Below are 24,312 nucleotides of genomic sequence, written 5' to 3'. Positions count from 1 at the left end.
CATTTGCCCCTCGCGCACGCTCTCCACTATTTGCCCCTCGCGCACGCTCTCCACTATTTGCCCCTCGCGCACGCTCTCCACTATTTGCCCCTCGCGCACGCTCTCCACTATTTGCCCCTCGCGCACGCTCTCCACTATTTGCCCCTCGCGCTCGCTCTCCACTATATGCCCCTCGCGCTCGCTCTCCACTATTTGCCCCTCGCGCACGCTCTCCACTATATGCCCCTCGCGCACGCTCTCCACTATATGCCCCTCGCGCACGCTCTCCACTATATGCCCCTCGCGCACGCTCTCCACTATTTGCCCCTCGCGCACGCTCTCCACTATTTGCCCCTCGCGCACGCTCTCCACTATTTGCCCCTCGCGCACGCTCTTCAGTATTTGCCCCTCGCGCACGCTCTCCACTATTTGCCCCTCGCGCATGCTCTCGCACACGTGCTCCACTATTTGCCTCTCGCGCAGGCACGCCACTATTTGCTTTTCGTGCATGTGCTCCACTACCTGCCCCTCGCACTCCACTATTTGCCCACGCGACCAACTTTCTTCCCCTCGCTTCTCTCATTTTCCCCTCACACGTGCACAGCAACTTCCTGTTATGAGCACAGTGGTGTAATCCATGAGGCTCCTCCCTTTCCCTTGACGTCATGCCTCACAGAAGCAACGTCATTCTAGACACGACAGAGCTTGATGTGGCCTGGGCCTGCTGCACACTGATACTCTGAAAGCGGCGGCCCTGATTGTAGCTTGCAGCAGCTGGGACTTCGCAGACGGTGAGTTTTGCAGTGTGGCTTTCAAAGTGTGCGCTAACAACGTGGGCCATGTGGACAGGGCTTTGCATGTGGAGTGAGTGTGGCTATGTGGAGTGGACGTGGCTTGATATACACACACATACATACATACATACATACATACATACATACATACACTCAGCTTTATATATATAGATTGTTTTTTGGCTCTATTGTGTTGCAATAAACTTTGGTGTATTGTTATGGTGATCCCTGTAGTACATGGCACGTTTCTTAGTCATAATGTTTTATGACTACAAACCATATTACACCTGAAGCTGCGTCTCTTACACTGGCTATGTACTGAGCACAATCTATTATAAAGTTGTTTAGGATCCGATCACATCCCATTCACAGTACACAGTTGTGAAATGAAAATATTAACTATAGATGCAGAGAATGGATCCATCACCATCAGCTCATTAACTATTTCCATGTCGCCACCAAATTTGTTTTCATGCAGGCCAAATATTAATTGAAAGGAAGCGAAAACAACATGAAAAGGCAATGGGGCAGATTCATCAAAGCTGGTGTAAACGTCTTCAAAATATGCAAAACTAGCTTCTACGCAACGGGGAGTTGCGCAAAAATAGTGACTTTAGGATTTTTTTTCACCAGTTTGACTCACCTCTGCCTAAATAGGCAGAGCCGTGGCAGGACGAGCAGGGCTTCCTCGCCCGTCAGGCTAGTCAAAAGTACCGGTACTTTGTAAGCCAGAAATACTACGTCAGTCACTGACTATATAGCCAGTATTTACCAAATTTATGGCTCACTTTAAAGATTGTTTTTGGGCCAAATTTCTTCCTAAAATTATAAGATTAATTCACAGTAGTAGTAAAAGAAAATGGCATAGACAGTACAGTTAATAAAGTCGTTTGTGCCTTTTTGTATTTTCTAGAAATCGAAATGGTGATCATGGAAAGATCAAAAGCTGCAGAAAAGCCCATGCCTGTAAAGGAGGAGAACACGACCGATGAGGAGAAGAGTGCCGCTGCCGCTGGGGCGCAGGCCGGGGAGAGCAGGTAAGAAAACGGTGAACTAGTGTCGGCACACAAGCTGCAGCTATAGTAGCATCCATAATTTGTAAGGCCCCTTTTATAGGCTGGCCGTGGCAAGCTGATACAGAAGTTGGCCATTACACCATGACCTCGGCAAATATACATTTTTTTTCCTTTTTCGTTTTCTTTTCTCCAGCTTAAAACAAGCAATGCTAACACAGGTCTACATTTATGTGCAATCTCCACTTTTTGCTTTTTTGTTTCCTCGTTAAGAGCCGTGCATTTATAGTGTGCTTAATAAATGATTGTAACGGTATTTAAAGGGAATCTGTCAGTAAGGTGACCCCTCCTAAGCCGTCAATAAGGGCATGTAGGTCATATGGAGCCGAATAAAATAACTTATCTGCAATCCGATGTCTTATTCCAGAGAAACCAAGGTTTTTCTTAATATGTAAATGTTCAGATCTATTGGCCGGACATAGAGAATGTTCCTCCAGAGCTTATTTTAAATAAAAGGGGGCGTTACCAGAGTGAGACTTGTAATGACTGACAGTCTGCTCTCCTGATCTACATGTCTCACTCTGGTACCTCCTTTCATTTAAAATAATCTCTGGAGGCAGATTCTCAGAGATCTATGTCCGGCCCATAGATCTTAACAGCTCATTTACATATAAAATAAAAACATGAATTTGGGAATTAGACATCAGATTGCAGTTATCAAGGTATCATTCCATTCAAGTTTGTCACCTACGCACCCATATAGACGACTTAGGAGGGCTGATCCTACTGACAGATTCATTATTACAGGAAAAGTTTACTATGAAGACCCTATTCAGTCTAATGGTGTCATGCTTTAAAGCAGGATGAACCATGTCGATTAATTTATAATTCTATTTAAAAAAAAAAAGATTCCGTATGATTTAGAAGAAGAAAATGAGCTATATAAAGTAGATCATATGCACTAAACCAGGCTTAGAAATTGTTCACATCTTTATTGGACAAGTAAATAAGTATAAAACATATAAAAAGTGCATAAACGGCACATATATTGTAAGAAATAACAATAATTTTATTTCTATAGCGCCAACCTATTCCGCAGCACTTTACATTTTAGAGGGGACTTGTACAGACAATAAAAGACATTACAGAATAACAATAACCACATAAAACAGATACCAAGAGGAATGAGGGCCCTGCTCGCAAGTTTACAATCTATGTAAACCATGAAACCAGTCACTGTGATAAGTTATCTGGGTCTAGAGTATAAATGAGTGATCCTTACAAAGTAAAAATGTGTCCAAAGCTCTACTAAAATGTGCACATATACAGCAAAAAAATAAGTAAACCCTAAATAAACAGCAACCCGATATAATAATATATGCCCGAATGGATTGTTTACAGTATAATATGCCACAAAATGTGATATAATATATGTGATGCCAAGGAGAGGTGCGCCCAAAGGTAAGGGGTGTGTGGAAAGCCCCACACGTATCGCCACAATGTGGCTTCCTCATGGGTGAAAAGAAGAGCGCTTCAAAGCCATAAATACATACACATGTTTAATAGAAAGAGGAACTGATTTAATCTGTAATCTTAAACTCGGCGAGGGATGTGGAGAGAGTGGCCAGGAGAAAAGGGGAAAGAAACGTGCAACGCACGGTGACCTAGAATTGGGTATAATAGCATGCCACCAATTATAGCACATGCACAAATTTTTTTAGCAAAGATCTACTTTGCAGATGTATATGCACAAGTATAAAGGAGTGATTGTAGTAATAGAATTACAGTACAAGGGAATGTGCACACGTTAAAGCATCACTTCATCAACGTTTTTATCCTCTTAATATATTGCAGTCATCCTATTATACAGCACTGTGTACTTACAATTGCTCATTTTGCCTTTCTACCCAGTAATTTTTTCTCTTTTCTCGCTACGTAGAAAAATGAAATTGTTCCCCTCTTCAACTCCTGTCTCAGCTACTCCTCCTCCCCTCTGCCTGGGACTTTTGTAGTGACTGATGAGCCGTACAGTGAAAATTGACCTGTTTCTACCTAGAGCTTAGAAGGATTCAGCTAGTCAGTTATTAATCATGTGATGTCATAGACCTAATGGAAAAGAGAGGTATTAGCTGAGTAGAAAGGCAAAATGAGCAATTTTTAAGTACACAGTGCTATATAATATGATGATTGCAATATATTAAGGGGATAAAAACTTTAATGGGAGGAAGAGTGCTTCTTTAAGTATTTGGTGCAGAAATTACTACACCTTTTCTGCATCTAAAAAATAAGTGCCTTTTTTACATGCTTTTTTCCATCATACATGACTGCACCACGAGAGAGGGGATCTGCCCATCAAGGACAGGAAACCTTCAAGATAAAAGGGGCGGCTCCTCTCTCCACATCAGTTGGTTTCCTGTCCTTGACGGGGAACCCTCAAGATGGAAGACATCTGATGAAGATTGAAGAGGATGCCGGGGCCTGGGTCGGGTGGATTTGGGCAGGTGCTGGTCTGCTGCACCCGTCACCAGGTACCCGTAGTCGCCTCGGGGGTCAATGTATACCATGCCCCCCCTGAGCGAAGCATGGCCACAGCCCACGAGGCGAACGCCCGGGTGAAGATCCTCCACGGGGGCCGCAGGTACGCTTCCCCCCTGTCAAGGTAAAAATCCTGCCGTCCACGGGGGTCACTTTATGGTGCCCCCCCTGTTGACTACTGGTGGCCATGCAGCCCGTGAGGCACATCGGTGCCCGGGCTAGGTAAGCTCCTCGGTGGGTTTTGGGGCCCTCCCTGTCGAGCGTGAAGAAGCAGGTCTACCCCCTTCCCCCTGGTCGATACCTGTACAAAGGAGCGGTGTCCGCTGAGAAGCATGGGGGTGAGTGCTGCGCATCTGCTGGGGTCCGTGGCGTGGACAATTTTCCGGCGCTGCGAGCTCCTGCTCAGCCGGCGTCAGGTACCCGGAAATGGCAGGTATGCGGTACCCGGGCAGCACTCGGAACCTTATGGATGTGCTAAGCAGCAGGGGGACCGAAAGAGGCGGCGCGCACCGGAAGTGGTAACCGGATGTGCGCCTGAAGCATAATACAGCAGAAGTAAGTCCGGGTGCGCGCGCAGGTGCCATTAGGTGACAGGATCATCCAGGTAAATGGTGAGCGCGCACCGGAAGTGGTTGCCGGGTGCGCGCTCAGGTATCACTTTGCGGCGCAAGCGTCGCGCTGGGTGGCCGGCAGGATCAGCCAGGTAAAGGCTCTAATAGCGCGCACCGGCAGTGGCACCGGGTGCGCGCTCTGGTAAATTTACACAGCGCAGGTGTTGCGCTGAAAACGGATGGCATCTATAAGCACCGGAAGTGGTGCAGGCACGATCAGCCAGGTAATTAATTCATGACAGGTGCACATATGCACCTGACTAGTGAAGCAGCCAGTAATGGCAGGATCAACCAGGTGATTCATTAAAAAAAAAAAAAAAGTAAAACTATTTAAACGAGCCAGAAGTGCTGCCCTGTGTCACTAAAACCAGGCTAGGTTGAAGGTGACTACTCTTGTTACGTGGTGGTGTGTATGATGGAGAGCCTTTCACCAGAGCATTTGATGCCACAGCAAGAGATGCAGGAGAGGCGGTCTCGCTCAAGCGAAAAGAGCCAGAACCGCCGTGGCAGCAGCAAAAGCCGCTCGGACAGCATACGGACGGATCGCTATGCCAAGGAGGGGTCCCTAGTCTCATTGGGAGACACGGAGAAAACCAATCAGCCTCCGGATCCGGTACCCGTACTTTGAAAGCGTCCGAGTGGTGAGTGAACTGCGAGAAAGTCCAGCACGCTAATGTCTGTTCTTTTCTCTTCTCTTATCTCCGTCTCTCCCCTCTTTTCTTACATACATTGCGGGGTGGAGTATAGGAGGTCCCCAAAAAGTGTAGGGGAAAAACTAAAAATAAGGAGTGCCCCTTATGTAAAAAGCCCTTAAAGACATCTTGGGGTAAAAGACTGTGTCAGGAGTGTATCAACCAGACTGTGGCGGAGGAAACACCCTCCTTTACGGACAGCCTAAGGTCCCTGATTCGAAGTCTCTAGGTCTGTAAATGCATTACAGACAGCTGACACAGATGCCAGATCTAGGGACAGATCCAGCCCTTCAGTAGGATCCCAAAGAGATTCCTCGGGGTCAGAGCAGGATTCAGATACAGCCCGCTGCTCTGATAGTAGCTCAGAGGAGGAAGACATCTTTCCAGCAGAGGCTACGGATAGGCTTATTAAAGCTGTTCGCTCTACCATGGGGCTGGTAGATGAGAAGGCCAAAAAGACAGCCCAGGAACTCATGTTCAGTGGCCTACAAAAGAAAAAGCGGAGGTCATTCCCTGTTAATGAACAGCTACAAGAACTAATTAAAAGGGAATGGCAAAAGCCAGAAAAAAGGTCCCAGTTAACCACCTCCCTAAAAAGAAAGTACCCTTTTGAAGAGGAGGCGTCCTCATCTTGGGACAGAGCTCCAAAGTTTGATGTGGCGGTCTCAAAGGTTGCCAGGAAATCCTCCCTGCCAATCGAGGACCTAGGTTCTCTAAAAGAACCTCTGGATAGGAAGGTGGACAGCTCCCTGAAGACAGCTTGGGAAGCCTCAGCAGGAGCACTAAGGCCAGCTATCGCGGCCACTTGTGTAGCCAGATCCCTTAAAATCTGGATAGACAACCTGGAGGAACAGGTAGAGCAAAAAGTTCCCAGGGAAACTATCCTGGAGGCAATACCAACTATGAAAGCAGCGGCGGTGTTTCTAGCTGAAGCATCAGCGGACTCGGCTAGGCTGGCAGCAAAATCAGCAGCGTTAGCCAACACAGGACGCCGTGCCGTATGGCTTAAATGCTGGCCGGGAGATACTCAGGCGAAGATGAAGCTCTGCTCTTTGCCTTGTGACAGGAACTTCCTTTTCGGACCGGCATTAGACGAGGTTTTGGAGAAAGCCGGGGATGAAAAGAAGAACTTTCCAAAACAGCCATTTCAGCCCTTTCGTCGCTCCTTTCGGAGAGGTCAAAAATTCCGGAGGCAGCAGTACAGAGACCGAGACAGGAGCAACCTGGCCAAGCGACCCAGGGGAGGAAAGGGCTTCTATTTTGGCAAGTCCCCCAGAGACAACAAAAAACCCTCCCAGTGACGGTCCTTCTCAGGTGGGAGGGAGGCTCTCTCACTTCCTTCCAGCCTGGGAGAGGATCTCATCCAGCATATGGATCCGGCAGATCGTAGGATCAGGCCTAAAACTAAAATTTCACCACTGGCCTCCAAGAAGGTATATGCAGACCCCGGTACAGTCCTCTCAGGAGAAACAAGACAGTCTGGAAGGAGAAGTAACATCACTCCTAGACAAGCACGTCTTGGAAGAAGTTCCTATAGAGGAAAGGAGGGAAGGATTTTATTCCCCTCTTTTTCTCATAAAAAAACAGACAACTCCTGGAGGACAATAATAAATTTAAAAGGCCTCAACAAATTTCTTGTAATACCATCGTTCAAGATGGAGACCATAAAATCAACGGTGAAACTTCTCTATCCCCAGTGTTACATGTCCGTCCTCGACCTCAAGGACGCTTATTATCACGTCCCAATCAGACAACAAGATCGTCGGTTTCTCAGAGTGGCAGTCCAGATGGGGTCCCAGTTACGTCACTTCCAGTACAGGGCTCTGCCCTTTGGGATAGCCACAGCCCCACACGTATTTACGAAGCTGATTGCAGAGGTCACAGCACATCTCAGGGAAAAAGACACTCTAATAATTCCCTACTTGGACGACTTCCTGATAGTGGGGAAGAACTTTTCTCACTGTCAGGAGCAGGTCAGGATAGTGATGGACACTCTTCAGACACTGGGATGGCAACTAAATCTCAAAAAGTCCAAACTAGAACCGGCAATGATCCAGAATTTCCTGGGGATAAAGGTAGACTCCGTGGCACAGGAGTGTCGCCTCCCAGAAGAAAAAGAAGGAAAAATCAAACAGATGATTATGGCCACATTAAAAAAAACGGAAATGACTTTAAGAAGGGCCATGTTGGTGTTAGGGTCCCTAACCTCCTGCATACCGGCAGTAAAATGGGCCCAGTTCCATGCAAGAGAACTGCAATGGTGTGTGCTGCAGAACGGCCGGGAACTTCAGGGGCAGTTAGAGCAGAAGCTCACTCTCCCACTCTCTGTTCTCCAATCTCTCAGATGGTGGTTACAGATAGAGTCATCCCCGAGAGGAGTTCCCTGGACATTCACAGCCTCCAAGGTAATCACAACAGACGCCAGTCCATGGGGGTGGGGTCCAAGACCCCTGGGCTCAAGAGGAGAAAGATCTATCCTCAAACGAGTGGGAGCTCCTAGCAATAGAAAAGGCGCTAGAGAGGTTACTTCCTCACTTGGCAGGGCATCATGTGAGAGTCCTATCGGACAACCGAACAGCGGTCGCATACGTGAACCACCAGGGAGGCACCCGCTCTCGGGCTCTGATGCACGTAACCACAAGACTCATGTCTCTAGCCGAAAGACACTTCCTGTCATTATCGGCCCTGCATATCCGAGGTGTGGACAACATAAAGGCAGACTTTTTAAGCAGGAACCACTTGAGGCAAGGAGAATGGTCACTAAAAAAGTCAGTTTTTCAACGGATAGTGCACATGTGGGGAAAACCCAATGTAGACCTCTTTGCCTCAAAAGTCAACAAGAAAGTCCAAAAGTTCTGCTCCCTGAACCCAGCAGACATGCCGTTGGCAGTAGACGCCTTCAGCATAGAATGGACGTCAGGACTCCTGTATGCCTTCCCACCGATATGTCTAATCCCAGCGGTTCTGAGGAAGATCAGGGAAGACAAAGCCAGAGTGATTGTGATAGCGCCCTTCTGGCCGAAAAGGCCATGGTTTTACTGGCTGAGAGTGATGTCAGTGACGGACCCGTGGGTTCTCCCGGAAGACCAGGACCTTCTAACGCAGGGTCCCTTCAACCACCCGCAGAACTCCGGGCTTCATTTGACAGCCTGGCATTTGAGCGGTCGTTACTAGAGAAAGAAGGGTTCTCAGCTGGGTTAATATCCACCTTGCTCAGCAGCAGAAAACCAGTAACGACCAAGATCTATGGGAGGATATGGAAGAAATTCCTGTCCAGCTCAGGGCCAATACGGGAAGGGGAGGTCCCGATAGTGGCAATACTGGAGTTCTTGCAAAAGGGCTTAGATCTGGGGTTAGCTGTTAGTACCCTCAAAGTACACATTTCAGCCTTAGCAGCCCTATTCAACTGTGACCTGGCAAGTAATAGGTGGGTGGTGAGGTTTGTCCGAGCCTGTAGTAGAGCTGACTCTGTTCCATCCCCTACTCCTCCACCATGGGATCTAAATCTAGTGTTAACAGCTTTGACAGAAAGCCCCTTTGAGCCGTTAAATGCAACCTCAGATAAAATACTAACATTAAAAACAGCTTTGTTAGTGGCACTTACATCAGCCCGTAGGGTGGGGGATTTACACGCATTGTCAGCTGACCCCCCTTACACACAAATCATGGACGATAGTGTCGTATTAAAATTAGATCCGGCATATCTCCCCAAAGTGGTATCGAGATTTCATAGGGCTCAGGACATAACCCTACCCTCTTTCTGTCCCAATCCCAGTAACAAAAAAGAGGAGAGACTCCATTGCCTAGACGTTAGGAGATGTATCCTACCGTATCTAGAGGTGACAAAATCCTGGAGGAAGCAGAGGGCTTTATTTGTTTCGTTCCAGGGGTCAAGGAAGGGCCTTAAAGCCTCAAAACAGACTATAGCTAGATGGGTGAGAGAGGCCATTATTCTAGCGTATAGTAGTGCAGGCAGGGTTATTCCACAGGGTCTGAAAGCCCACTCCACGAGGGCCATGGCGACATCGTGGGCGGGGAGAGCAGATGCTACCATCGACCAAATCTGTAAGGCGGCCACTTGGTCCTCTCCGTCTACATTTTTTAAACATTATAGGCTAGATCTATCTGCTACCTCTGATCTCACATTTGGGAGAAGAGTGTTACAAGCAGTGATCCCTCCCTAAAGAGAATACAGTCTCTGTAACTCTCTCGTGGTGCCGTCATGTATGATGGAAAAACACGGGTATTACATACCTGGTAATGTGTTTTTTCATGAGACATGACGGCACCCTTATATTCCCACCCTTTTGATCACGTCATTAGTTGGGTGCATTATTAGCATTATTTGTATTATACACTCCCTGGGGTATCGGTGAATTGAACCGTATAGGATGTATTATTTATGTGTACACTAACCAGCGGAGTTCCTCTCGTACTCTGTAAACAACTGATGTGGAGAGAGGAGCCGCCCTTTTTATCTTGAAGGTTTCCTGTCCTTGATGGGCGGATCCCCTCTCTCGTGGTGCCGTCATGTCTCATGAAAAAACACATTACCAGGTATGTAATACCCGTGTTTTTGTTTTAGATTTTTCCTTGTTCATTTGTATGGGTGAAATCTACAGTAACGCACTTCAGTTAATTCTGCACCAAATCTGCAAGTCACAAATAAGCACCGTGTGCATGAGACGTCAGATTCCCATTCACTGTGCTGGCATCAGGAACCTCTTTAGGCTTTGTGTGCAGAAATAAATGCAACAAAAATGTGAAAAATTGTCATGATGTGCACAGACCCTAATAGATAAATGAGAAAACGTCTTGTTCTAGGTATCGAGATTGAAATGTATTTACACGCAAAATACCTAATGAGATTATTAACCTTAAAATAAACTGGACCTTGCCAGTAAATTGTCTTGTAGTCTGAAATCTCCCCTCTTCATATGCCTAGGAGTCCAGTGGGCGGCCCAATTCAGAGATTGACACTTTTTTTTATATGCCTGTGCATGAATAAGTAGTTGTTAATCACTGATTAGAACTTTTAAGCATACAAATAGCTGGGATTTCCATCAGTGTGTTAGGGTACTGTCACACAGTGCCATTTTGATCGCTACGACGGCACGATCCGTGACGTCGCAGCGTCGTATGATTATCGCTCCAGCGTCGTAGACTGCGGTCACACGTTGCAATCACGGCGCTGGAGCGATGCCGAAGTCCCCGGGTAACCAGGGTAAACATCGGGTTACTAAGCGCAGGGCCACGCTTAGTTACCCGATGTTTACCCTGGTTACAAGCGAACACATCGCTGGATCGCTGTCACACACAACGATCCAGCGATGTCAGCGGGTGATCAAGCGACGAAAGAAAGTTCCAAACGATCTGCGACGACGTACGATTCTCAGCAGGGTCCCTGATCGCTGCTGCGTGTCAGACACTGCGATATCGTAACGATATCGCTAGAACGTCACGAATCGTACCGTCGTAGCGATCAAAATGGCACTGTGTGACAGTACCCTTACTGAGTATTTTCCCACATACTGTGGATCAATTCTGGAGATCAGATGGCAAGTTCCCTTTAACAGCACATGCATGGTACTGTAAAGTCTGGGGCTTATAATTCTGCTTTTTATACCATTATATTGTTTTTTTGGGATACTCAGAGCTACTGATGACTGAACAGTTCCATGTGTCATGTGCTTGACCTCCAGTTGCAGACCACAGCTCTGGTCATGCAACAATTTCCTGCTCCAGTACACACAAGGAACAAGGAAAAACCTGTGTAACAGTTGCAGGACACCGGTTTTCCCATTCATTTCCCTTGTAAGAATTGCACAACGGTTTCATGTTCGGCCAAACAAATGAGTAACGTTGTAAACATTGCATAACCCCTTCCAGGAGGATCAGTTAATAATGTCCACTAATCCTCCCTCCTGTGGGATTGCTACAGACAGCAGCTAGAGCACCTCTACATGGCCAGGCCCAGATTGTTATACATTGTTCATCTCTGCACTGACTTGGTCTTCCAGTCCTTATCTTGACCTCCACTGTTCCTGTTATCTGCCATTTCTTAAGGTACCGTCACACTAAGCGACGCTGCAGCGATAGCGACAGCAATGCCGATCGCTGCAGCGTCGCTGTGTGGTCGCTGGAGAGCTGTCACACAGACCGCTCTCCAGCGACCAGCGATGCCGAGGTCCCCGGGTAACCAGGGTAAACATCGGGTTGCTAAGCGCAGGGCTGCGCTTAGTAACCCGATGTTTACCCTGGTTACCAGCGTAAAAGTTAAAAAAACAAACAGTACATACTCACCTGCGCGTCCCCCAGCCTCTGCATCCTGACGCTGACTGAGCTCCGGCCCTAACAGCACAGCGGTGACGTCACCGCTGTTGCTTTCACTTTCAGTTTAGGGCCGGCGCTTTAGTGTCAGGAAGCAGAGGCTGGGGGACGCGCAGGTGAGTATGTACTGTTTGTTTTTTTAACTTTTACGCTGGTAACCAGGGTAAACATCGGGTTACTAAGCGCGGCCCTGCGCTTAGTAACCCGATGTTTACCCTGGTTACCAGTGTAAAATATCGCTGGTATCGTCGCTTTTGCTGTCAAACACGGCGATACACGGCGACCTAGCGACCAAATAATGTGCAGACCTTCTAGCAGCGACCAGCAATTTCACAGCGGGATCCAGATCGCTGCTGCGTGTCAAATACAGCGATATCGCCATCCAGGTCGCTGCAACGTCACGGATTGCTGGCGATATCGCCTAGTGTGACGGTACCTTTAATTACAATTCCACTTGAGGTAACGGCAACTTTAAGGCCATGTGCACACGTTCCGTATTTTTCGCGTTTTTTTTGCTATAAAAACGCTAACATATGCCTCCTATTATTTACAGTGTATTCCGCATTTTTTGTGCAAATGATGCATTTTTTTCCGCGAAAAAATCGCATCGCGGAAAAAAAAAAGCAACATGTTCATTAAAAATGCGGAATTGCGGGGATGATTGGTCGCCAGACCGCTCATGTGACCGGTCACGTGACCGCGACGTCATGGAAGGTCCTGCATACACACACCATCTATAGGAACGGACGCCGCTGAGGAGATCCGCTGTCTGCAGGTGAGTATAACCATTTTTTTTAATTTTTTTATTATTTTTAAACATTCTATCTTTTACTATAGATGCTGCATGTTTGACAAGTGTGACCAACCTGTCAGTTTTCCAAGCGATGCTACAGATTGCTTGGAAAACTTTAGCATTCTGCAAGCTAATTTCGCTTGCAAATAGCTAAAAAAACGCAAAAAAAAACGCAAAAAAAAAATATGCGGATTTCTTGCAGAAAATTTCCGTTTTTCTTCAGGAAATTTCTGCAAGAAATCCTGACGTGTGCACATACCCTAAAACTCTTTGCTATCTTATTATAGCCTTCTCCTGTTTTGTGGGCCTCCACCAGTTTCATTTTCAGAGTGCTAGGCAGCTGCTTAGAAGAACCCTTGGCTGCTGATTTTTGGCACAAGGTTAGAGGAGGCTGAGTTTTTATAAAGTTTGGAAATTTGCAACAACGATGGTGAACAAGCCATAATACGGTAACGCTAGCAGGCTAATTAAGGTCTGAAACCTTGGTCAAAGTTATCTGAGCACTCAGATCTCCAAGGGTGCCCAAATGTTTAGATCGGCCCATATTCCTTTTTGTAATTTGTGTGATGTAAGGTCATACTTAGCCGTGCGCACCATTTATTTTATAGTTCCATACTCTCGCTGTTAGTATAAAATGCAGTTCTTTTTATGTCCTGCATTCCACATCTTGTTCCTTAGAATTTGTAAACCTTGTGTCTTCCATAGGCCTTTCCTGGACCTGGTATACAGTACGCTGGAGTGCACCGATGACGATTACTATACTCTATTTGTCTTGTGTCTGCTTTATGCCAAGTCCCATAATAACGGTAAGTGACGTTACTAAAATGATAGTGGATCCCAGACTATCTTCACATTTCTGTTCGACTCCCTGACTGAAGCAGACAGAGCCCATTGATTACTATGGGGTTGTCTGTTCCATTATGTGTCAGGTTATAAAACAGAAGAAATCACATGCAGAACTTTTTTTTTTTCCATTCTAAAAACACATAACGATAACCAAAAGATAATAACCAATGCTCTGCTTCCATTTACATCACTTGCGCAAATTATCCTTATACATCATCCTGCAAAGACTCAAAAAGTTATGCGAAGCTATGGCTACTTTGAGTAATGAATAAAACACTCGATTAAAATGTGTGTACACTAGTGATGAGCGAGTGTACTCGTTACTCGAGATTTCCCCAGCACACTTGGGTGGTCTCCGAGTATTTTTTAGTGCTCGTAGATTTAGTTTTCATCACCTCAGCTGAATAATTTACATCTGTTAGCCAGCATAAGTACATGTGGGGATTCCCAAACAACCAGGCAACCCCCACATGCACTCAGGCTGGCTAGTAGCTGTAAATCATTCAGCTGAGGTGATGAAAACTAAATCTCCGAACACTAAAAAATACTCGGAGATCACCCGATTGTGCTCTGGAAAACCCGAGCAACGAGTATACTCACTCATCACTAGTCATCACATAAAAATACTAAGGTCCACACAGGTATATTATATATGATAATCTATATTATCAGGTAATAGAAGTATCACTAATGCATGGTTAATAGATAAGATTACCAACATGAGAAAATAATAGAGACTGAAAAGCAGAAACGTCACCAAGGAGTTGGCGCAGCTTTTAAACAGAACTATAAAAAAAAAAAAAAAATAAAGGCACCGTAAATTTATACCTAAAAATGTCCATATTTTTCTGGTATCTCTGAACACAAAGACTTTGAAGGTTGTATTACGATTGTTGGGGTAGTTCTCTACAAATGGCTCTGGTGGTGAACTGTTTTTGTGATCTGGTATTTGGGGGTGTTGGACCTATTTGGTTATTTGATGACGACCTCTTCAAACAAATAATAATAAAAAAAGACTGTAGGATTTCTGTAATTATTTTAAGGTTTTAAACCATTTTTCTACAAGGGGCGTCCCTTAGAGGGCTCATACAGTAAAGTCATGTAAACATGCAAATGGTGCACTGTGATCCTACGAAACTATTCAGTATGGTAAGCCGGAAAGCAAAGTGCTGCAAATTCAGTCCGAATGGGTGGTAATTGAGGGAGAAACTGATCCCAAAACCAAACGTGTCCATTCAAAGAGCCACGACCACATTCAGTGAGACCCTGTTACTCAAAGCAGTAATGTCAGGTCTTTAAGGATATCCTGGTGATTACGGAGTCGAGATGTCAGATGTTTAACATTTTTCAACAAGAATTTCACTGGAAAGGTTACGGTCCGTCTTCAGTCTCCTTATAATTGGTGTTCTACATGTTAAAGGCATTCTGTCATGCCCAGTGGGCAGTCCTAATCAGTGATTGACCGTCTCCCATGTATGACTGTGCATGCAGAGACAGCTGTCAATCACTGAGAAGGACCGCCTACTGGACTCCTGTATTCAAACTTCATGGATTACAATGAATAAAACACAAGTTATGCTGGATCTTTTCCATCAAACTGATACATCATTCTTCTCCTCTATACCAATACTCTCCACAGATCGGATGCATGTACAGTGTGACAGGTTCCCTTTAAAGAAATTGTGCGGTCTTATAAGTCTGCGGTCGCTCTGTGTGACTGCAGAGTTCTGGATGCTGACAGCGTGCTTTGTGTACGCTTTCAGGGTTCACCAGTATCGCCAGTAATAACGGGCGGTCACATAACTGAAAGTATGTGATTTGCATACATGGAATCACATGCTGACTAGACTTGTACGGATTCTCTCATTTTACTTATATGAAGAACTAGATGGTGGCCCGATTCTAAAGCATCGTGTATTCTAGAATATGTATATATGTATGTACGTCGCGCTTAGCACAGCCACGTAGTATATAGCACAGCCACGTAGTATATAGCACAGCCACGTAGTATATAGCACAGCCACGTAGTATATAGCACAGCCACGTAGTATATAGCACAGCCACGTAGTATATAGCACAGCCACGTAGTATATGGCACAGCCACGTAGTATATGGCACAGCCACGTAGTATATGGCACAGCCACGTAGTATATAGCACAGCCACGTAGTATATAACATAGCCCACGTAGTATATAGCATAGCCCACGTAATATATAGCACAGCCCACGCAGTATATTGCACAGCCCACGCAGTATATTGCACAGGCCACGTAGTATATTGCACAGCCCACGTAGTATATAGCACAGCCCACGTAGTATATAGCAGTGTGAGCACCATATCCCTGTTAAAAAAAACAAAAATTAAAATAAAAAAATAGTTATATACTCACCCTCCGGCGTCCAGCGAAGCTGTGCCGATGCGCGCAATACTGCCGCCAGCTTCTGTTCCCAGTGATGCATTGCGAAATTACCCAGATGACTTAACGGTTTCGTGAGACCGCGAAGTCATCTGGGTAATTTCGCAATGCATCTCTGGGAATGGAAGCTGGCGGCACGCCGCTCGCGCGCATCGGTGGACGGCGGAAGGTGAGAATAGCACAATTTTTTTATTTTTTTTATTTTTAACATTATATCTTTTTAGTATTGATGCTGCATAGGCAGCATCAATAGTAAAAAGTTGGTCCGGGATGGGGCGACACACTGGCACTGACTGGAGGGGAGTAGGGAGGGGCCAATTCGCGGTCGGACTAAGCCTGTCGCTTAGCGACACGGGATTTCTGTTACGGAAGTTAGTTACAGACAAACAGACGGAAGTACCCCTTAGACAATTATATAGATAGATAGCCAGACACAACTAGTCTGAATGTGGCCAGAAATAAGCAAAAGCAAACTTGTGGTCATGTGGCTGCCCACTCTCACTAGTGATACTGGTGATCTCTGGAGGCATGATTACCGCACACTGTATGGATTCAGGAGTATGCTGTCACTTACAGTCATTGAAGACTTTTATCAGATAAATGAACAAACCCTTTAAGCAAATAGAATTTGAAGATGTAGAAATTTTTTTAGGTAAAATTTTGTCAAAATTCAGGGTTATAACAGCAAATAGGTGATAGTTACACTTTACATAGAGCTTGGATTTTACATTTGCTCCGTATTTGTTGTCTTTCGACCCCAACTTCTCCTGAAGCCCATCTGTTAGAAGTTATAGTGTATTTATATCCGGGGAGGCGATTTCTCAGTTATCGCTGCTCGGACAGAATCGTGAGTTATTGTTACCTGCTATTATACTTCTGTCCTGTATTTTAAAGCTGCTATGTTTGCCAGGAGAAAAAAAAAAATCCATTATGTAATAAATTGCACCGAGTACTTTAATGAACCGCAGAACACTATTTGCAAACTAGATTAACACCGTAAAAGCTGACCGATGTTAAACAGAACACCCTTTGTAGTAATATGGAGTTTCTTTTTGTTGCTAGGAATAAATCCAGAGAAATTGGAAAAAATCCAGTTGTCGTTGAAGCCACCAAAAGACAGCCATTCCTACAACCACGTGTTAGTGGAGAGATTGATTAGAATAATGAGCCAAGCCGCACACCCAGGTAAGGCACACATTAGATTTCACTAATGCCAAGTGTTTTATTTTAATTTATTTATTTATTTTTACTAGGCATCACCATGACTTTATCCAGTGTTCACATGGCCCGTGTTCACACTTTTATACTCTTTGTTGGCTAAATAGACTTTTGTCTCCATTTTCCACCAATGGATAAGATGGGGATGAATCAGTGTTATGTGTGCCCCCACATATTCAAATGGTCAGAGACCCCTTGAACTTAGGTTTTCCACATTTGGTGAGCATCAGAGCGTGGTTGCCTGGGGAAGGGGATTTGTATGCATTTTGAAGATGATGTTATCGTCCCTATCACACATGTGCAATCCCTCCATGTGTTGCAGGTGTCGAACATCCATGAGACATGCAGCTGCGGGGACTCGAAACATATTATTCGAGCACAAGGAAGTCACTCAGCACCCGAGCATGCTCAGATAACACCTTATCCCAGCACGTTCACTCATCACTAATATTTATCCTTACATTTTAAAGTATAGGCCCCAATGGAAGTGATCAAAGAGCAGGAATATTAATCTTATGGCCATATATGTTTTTTTTACACCTATATCAAGCAGCCACTAAATACCTTGAACAGGTATTATGTCGCCTTTAAAGGGAATCTGTCACCAGGTTTTTGCTACCTCATCTGAGCGCAGTGTAATGTAGGTAGAGACCCTGATTCCAGCGATGTATCACTTAGTGTACCGACTGCAGCAGCTGTGACACAATCTGAGTTTTTATATTTAGCATGAAGCAGAGCTCAGAAAGCTAACTCTGCCCACACCACAGCTTTCTGTGTACAATGTATATTGACAGTGAGCTGCGTATCAGAGGAGAGGGCGTGGTCAGACCAGGGCTCACGCGAGCATCAGTCTGGCAGTGATAATCTTCTGGTGATAAAACCTTCATTGTATGGAACCACACACAGCCTAATAAGTAACACATCCCCGAGATCTGTCTCAGCTGCTATATCACATGCTGTCCTCCGATTACATAGCAAAATCCTGCTGTCAGATTCCCTTGAAATGAGCCCTGTTTGTTATTAGGCACAATATGTAAGAACCCCCTAATTTAAAAAGCAAACTTCTGTATTTGCTTGGCCCCCTCACAGCAGAACCGCTTGTAATTCCTAAATGGTGGGTCTGAATACAGTATGGTTGCAGGTAAATGTATGACTTATGATTTCCCCATATTGATGTATGACTTATGATTTCCCCATATTGATGTATGACTTATGATTTCCCCATATTGATGTATGACTTATGATTTCCCCATATTGATGTATGACTTATGATTTCCCCATATTGAAATGTATACAGGAGGCAATTTGACTTTAATGGCTGATGTCTGGGAGAAAGAAGAATCGTTAGATTTCAGAATGCCAGGTTCTTTTTTCTTTCTTGGAACATAAACTTTTTTATTAACCTTTTACTATAAAAAAAAAAAAATGCAGGTTTGGCCAAATTTGTGTGTTCATGGTGGAGGAATAGCCAATGAAAACTATAATCCAATGTGTATGTCCAGATTTACTCCTGAGCCAGTGTTAAATTAGGCAGGAGTTACAGGAGGCCTTTTCTATCACGGTAAATTTGGAATTGTGATTGCAGCCGGAGACTATCATTTATGGGGCTGATATTAATTTCTGTTTCTTATAGAAACTTACAATAGTAAAGTGATAAATCGTTAATAATGCATTGTTTTAAAGGGAATCTGTCAGTAGGTTTTTGCTATGTATTCTGAGAGCAGCATGATGTAGGGACAAAGACCCTGATTCCAGCGATGCATCACTTACTTTAATGGGTGCAGCAGTTATGATAGAGATACAGTTTCCTCTACTGCACATCTAGCAGAGCTCAGTTGTTGAGCTGTGTTATAACCTGCCCATATAGTGACAGCGAGATGCTAATTAGTGCAGAGGGAGTGGTTGGACCAGGAGGCACGAGGCCAGTTGTCCTGTAGTGATAACCTCCAGCTGATAAAACATTGATTGTATGGAAACAGCAAAACGCAGCCCAATAAGTGATCACTGGAATAAGGATCTCTGCTCTGACGTTATGGCGTTCTCAGACTACATTACATCATTATGTCCTTGTTATCTTCTTAAAGCAGCGAACTGTAATTCTATATATAATACAAATTAGAAGAAATGTTGGCTTCATTGAGATTTCTTTGCAGATGGAAAAGTGCGTTTGGCCACCCTGGAGCTTGCATGTATTCTCCTGAAGCAGCTCGTCCTTATTGATGGCGGCTGTATAATAAAAGACGTCCACTTGGCGTGTTTGGAGGTAAGTGCTCAGTCCACGCAGGCTTACTCCATACTATGTATGCCTCCTTAGCAGAGGAATAAACGGATGTGGTTGTGTGAGATTTAAAGAATTGTTTACCCATGCCAGAAGAATCGAGTCTGCCACGAGCGCTGGATAACCGTGGTTTGATATCACGCTGATCTTCTGGCCAAAATTGATGTTTCTGGGCAGTCCTTACACTGAGGAAGGTCTGATACAAGCCGAAATGTTTGTTTTATTAGGATTGCTATTCTGCATGAAAAATTATACACCTCGTTATTTGGAGTGCCAAGACCCTTGTACTGAAATTACGAGAAGAATCGAGTCTGACGTGTAGAAAATGCTATTGTGTCACCGATTCCTCTCTGTATTAATAATTGTAATATTTTCCATTAATAAGAACAAAAACTCAAATTTTTTTTTGTAATATCTCTTTGTATAGGGCGCAAGGGAAGAAAGCGTTCATCTCCTGCGCCACTTCTATAAGGTAAAGTACTACCAGGTAAAATCCCTTTTGTTTTTTATATTTAACTGTAGGTAATTAGGATGTTGTTGAATACCTGCCAAGGTCAGATAATTAAAATCACATCAATCCATCAACAATCATGTGAATCCAACGTGCAGCATTAATAGTCTCATTAGTTTCATTACTTTTGCACCATTTCTGTCTGTAATCACAGCTCCGCCCGCGCTCCTCCATGTCTTACAAGTCTTGGGAACCTTTAAGGACACATCCAAATCCTTATCACCTCCTGCCATCACCATCACAAAAACATTTCCTGGAGTCCACCCTCTCCTAACCTTTAGAGGGCTGCCCACTACTCGGACCACCCCTTCTTAATCCTTATGTTTCCCCCCAGTAAATTAATAACACTGAAGGTATGAGCACACGTTCAGGATTTTTCGAGTTTTTTTTCCCGTTTTTTCGCGATAAAAACGCATACATATGCATCCTATAATTTAGAATGCATTCCGCAATTTGTGTGCACATGATGCTTTTTTTTCTGCGAAAAAAACGCATCGCGGTAAAAAAAGCAGCATGTTCATTAATTTTGCAGATTTTTTGCGGATTTCCTGCAATTTAATGCATTGGGGGAAAAAAACGCATGCGGATTTCTGGCAGAAATGTCCGGTTTTTGTCAGGAAATTTCTGCAAGAAATCCTGAACGTGTGCACATACCCTCATGGTCACCTCGGGTGCCGCTGTCACTCTAAAGCTGTGTGCACAAGTTCCGGATTTTCCGCATTTTTTTCGTGTTTTTTTTGCTATAAAAACGTGATAAAACACGAAAAAAACGCTCACATTAAGCATCCTATTAAAACAATGCAATCCGCATTTTGTATGCACATGCTGCGTTTTTTTCATGAGCGGAATCGCATTCCGTAAGAAAACGCAGTATGTTCATTAATTTGCGGAATCGCGGGGATTTCGCACACATAGGAATGCATTGATTCGCTTACATGTCAGGCATTTATTAGACCTGTGCCTCCTCACCGATTAAAGATGAGCTGAGGGCCCTTACAATGTCCTAGTAGAACTTCCCCAGTCAGTTTAATTCCTCCCGCTATGCAAACAGAGGTGTACGGAATGGGGGCACTATTACTGCACCATGTGAACTAGACCTATGATATGGCCATATACATGGGCCTTCAGTCTCCAGCACAACATACTATAAACATGGTGAACTCAGCCGTTGAAGGAATATGACTTTACAAGGCATCTATCAGTAGGATATGTCTCTATGGGCATGCAGCTCATGGGACTTCGAAAAAAATGATACCTTGATATCTGCGATCCAATGACTTGCTCCAGAGAATCCATGTTTTTCTTAATATGTAAATGAGCTGTTAAGATCTATGGGCAGGTCACTGATCTGCAATAAGACTCTGTCTTTATTATTAATTAATTGCGGCATCAGTGTGAGACATGTAATGACTGACAGTCTGCTCTTGACCCACATGTCTCGCACTGGTAACGTCTCCTTTCATTTAAAATAAGCTCTGGAGGCAGATTCTCTATGTCCCGCCCATAGATCTTAACAGCTCATTTACATATAAGAAATCACTAGCGCTAATGTCTCCGCAACAGAGAGGCGAAATAAAAAGGAAAGTTTTATATCGCTCTAAAGTCACTAAACGACCGTTGTAATAGGAAAATCAAACGTTTATGCATGTATAGAGGTAACTAATTATTCTTGAATTTTACCCCAAATCCTCAGGAACAGTAAAGTATAAAGCGGGTATCTCAAATTTAGGAAAGTTGGCAAATGATGAAGATGAACTTTGAATTGTTTTGTTTCTATTTCTAATGTAGGGAGAGGAAATATTTTTGGACATGTTTGAAGATGAGTATCGGAGTATGATGGTGAGTGTGATCATGTCCTACACACTAGTGCACATTTATGGTTGGTTCAGACAAGCTTATGAGAAAGCGTCCGATTTTTATCTGTATTGTCATTTGTGTACGATCTGTGTGGCATCTATATGGGATCTGCTTTATACATCAACATGTCAATATTTACAAGATTAAATACAGCCTTCTATGTTAAGGACGGCAATGTATCTGTGGAAATCAGATGAAATGCGTTATGATGTCCAATTTTTTTTTTTTTTGCGCACTCCTAGCCTTGAATAGGTGAGCCTGCTCAAAAATTTAGAAGAGACTAGTGTTTTTAATTCTTACGAAAAAAGCTATGATCCGAGCAGCCTTTTTGAACTCCATCGCTCAGTGTGCGGTCCTATGTTTACCTGGACGACACATATCCGATATATACACTTGTCTGAACAAGCCCTTAGGGTAGATCCAGGTGCTGCAAACATTTCTGCCACTGATCTCGCCACAAATCGTCAGTGAAGTCAATGTGTCATTACTTCAGTATTAAAGGCAGTGAAACCCGACGAATCGATGACATTTAGGTAAAGAATTCTATCAGTTTACATATCCATAGCTGGTTTGATTTTCTAGGCAGAAAATCATCTCAACCACTTGCTTGATACTATAATCTGCTGCAGATTTTACCTGCGCACATTCCACAGAAAATATTTCACCTTTAAACTGAGCCCAAAAACTAACAGGCAGGTAATGGTTAATTAGTTAGCAACTAACCTGCCTGTTCTATCCAGCGCGGGCTCACTGCGGTCCTTTGACCACTTCCGCCGATCATTCTGTTGCTGTATGTCAACAGAACAACTCTTCTTCTTCTTCCGGGCTGCTCTGTCGACACCTCCGTCAACAGATGTCATGCTGATTGACAGCTGGCTTCCTGCAGTCATGCAGTGGGGAGACTGCTGTCATTCAGCATGACGTCTGCAGAGGTGTTCTGTCGGCTGGACATCAGGTGAAGCCGCAGAGTTGCCGGCAGGAGTGGTCAGTGACTGCTCTGTGCAGGCAGAGAGTCTCCGCAGGACAGAACAGACAGGTAGTGAGCACCTGCCTGCCTATTAGTTCTTAGACCTACAGTAAAAAAAATTAATAAAGTCCTGAATAACCCTTTAAAGAGTAGCTGCACTTGTTACTTTACAAAATTTAACGGAATTGCGTGTGTTGTGCGATGGAAATAAGATGAATAATGTGTTTGGTTTTTTTTTTTTTTTTTTTTTTTTTCAATGTGCCAGTGTTAAAATATAGCAGTATTACTCTTTAGAGGTTCACTCCTGGGGGTAGTGCTTCACGTATGAAATATCATGCCTAGTCTTATACACAAATCCACTGGAGAAATCGCGATCCACTTGAGTGGCTTTGGTGCCCATCATTGGTGACCACAGATGAATTCAGTGTGACCTTGTGATAGTGTAGCCAGACTGATTTCACCTCCGAGTGACAGTGGCCATCGATGATGAGCAGCAGAGTCACAGAAGCGGATCCGTGTTTTCTCTAGTGGATTCCTAGCACTATACCGTCTATAGGAAGGAATCAGCAGCAGCTTGTACAACCGGAGTATTGTGCAGTCAGCGGAAGTATATCAGGATAGTAGTGGTCCTATCGTTGGGTGATGCCCGACGTGGGAGGGGCTTTCCAGTTTTTTGGGCTTCTCTGAAAATCTATTGTTACACAGAGATCTAATGCTATGTTTTATAATGGCACATTCATCTGTTCCTTACGTTTCGGTGATCACACGCGCGCGCACGCATGCACTCACGCACGTGCCGAAATGGTACGTTAACCTTTATCAGGAACTCTTCAGAGTTGGGAAACAGTAGTTCCTTTCTAAATGTTTCGCAGCCTTGTTTTACCAGTGATGGAGAGGTGCTCGTGTGCGATATTCTTATTCTGACTCCGGCCCATTCATTACTTTTATTGGTGACAAGCATTACTCAATAACAACATAAATCCACAATAAACACCAGTGACGGCTTCAGGACATTTAGTGGAGTCCAACTGGATGTGCAGCTTTGAAGAGTAAAATAAAAGCGAAAACCACAATCAAAGCACAGACCAAATATCGCCGGCTTTATTTATCATCATGTGCATTCATGTTTTGTATTAAAAATGACTTTCAGGCTACGTTCAGATGAAAATATTTGCAGTCACTGGTGCACATGGTGGAACGAAGGTCCGTGTGGATGAGAGTGTGATATTTTAAAGGGACAGAATAGCCAAATATTGAAGTGCATCCTCCCACCTGCTTGTTTTCTATCAATCTCTGCCCTTCTCTGGATCTTTGAAGCCATATCTGCCAACTAAAAAAGAGAGGAGGTGGAGATAGAAGGAAATCAAATAGGTGGGATGCACCTAGATTTTTGGCCACATCATGATGCACCTTGAACCTGCATACAGTCATTTTGTGTTGACAGACTCCCTTTAAATGGTAGACTGCTTCTT

At 44.3% G+C, this 24,312-nt stretch overlaps 1 protein-coding gene across 11 annotated transcripts in view; it reads left to right on the top strand.

The window, feature by feature from the left end:
- The window catches only part of CLEC16A (C-type lectin domain containing 16A), a 265,133-nt gene that overhangs the window by 88,678 nt on the left and 152,143 nt on the right, over window positions 1-24,312 (top strand). For 7 of the 11 annotated variants that reach the window (XR_013218206.1, XM_077275188.1, XM_077275192.1 and 4 more), the window contains 6 exons: window positions 1,687-1,810; window positions 13,453-13,553; window positions 17,072-17,194; window positions 19,381-19,490; window positions 19,933-19,992; window positions 21,805-21,855. Coding sequence is in view for 9 of the 11 variants with exons in the window: in XM_077275188.1 (XP_077131303.1) it covers window positions 1,687-1,810; window positions 13,453-13,553; window positions 17,072-17,194; window positions 19,381-19,490; window positions 19,933-19,992; window positions 21,805-21,855 (569 nt within the window). In the remaining 2 variants the exon portion in view is untranslated. The remainder of the gene's footprint in view (window positions 1-1,686; window positions 1,811-13,452; window positions 13,554-17,071; window positions 17,195-19,380; window positions 19,491-19,932; window positions 19,993-21,804; window positions 21,856-24,312) is intronic. The other 4 variants (XR_013218207.1, XM_077275189.1, XM_077275191.1 and 1 more) reach the window with 1 other exon arrangement.

The sequence above is a fragment of the Ranitomeya variabilis genome, chromosome 7 (genome assembly GCF_051348905.1).
Source record: "Ranitomeya variabilis isolate aRanVar5 chromosome 7, aRanVar5.hap1, whole genome shotgun sequence".
In the NCBI taxonomy this organism is placed as follows: domain Eukaryota; kingdom Metazoa; phylum Chordata; class Amphibia; order Anura; family Dendrobatidae; genus Ranitomeya; species Ranitomeya variabilis.
This window is presented reverse-complemented; position numbering and strand designations above follow the sequence as displayed.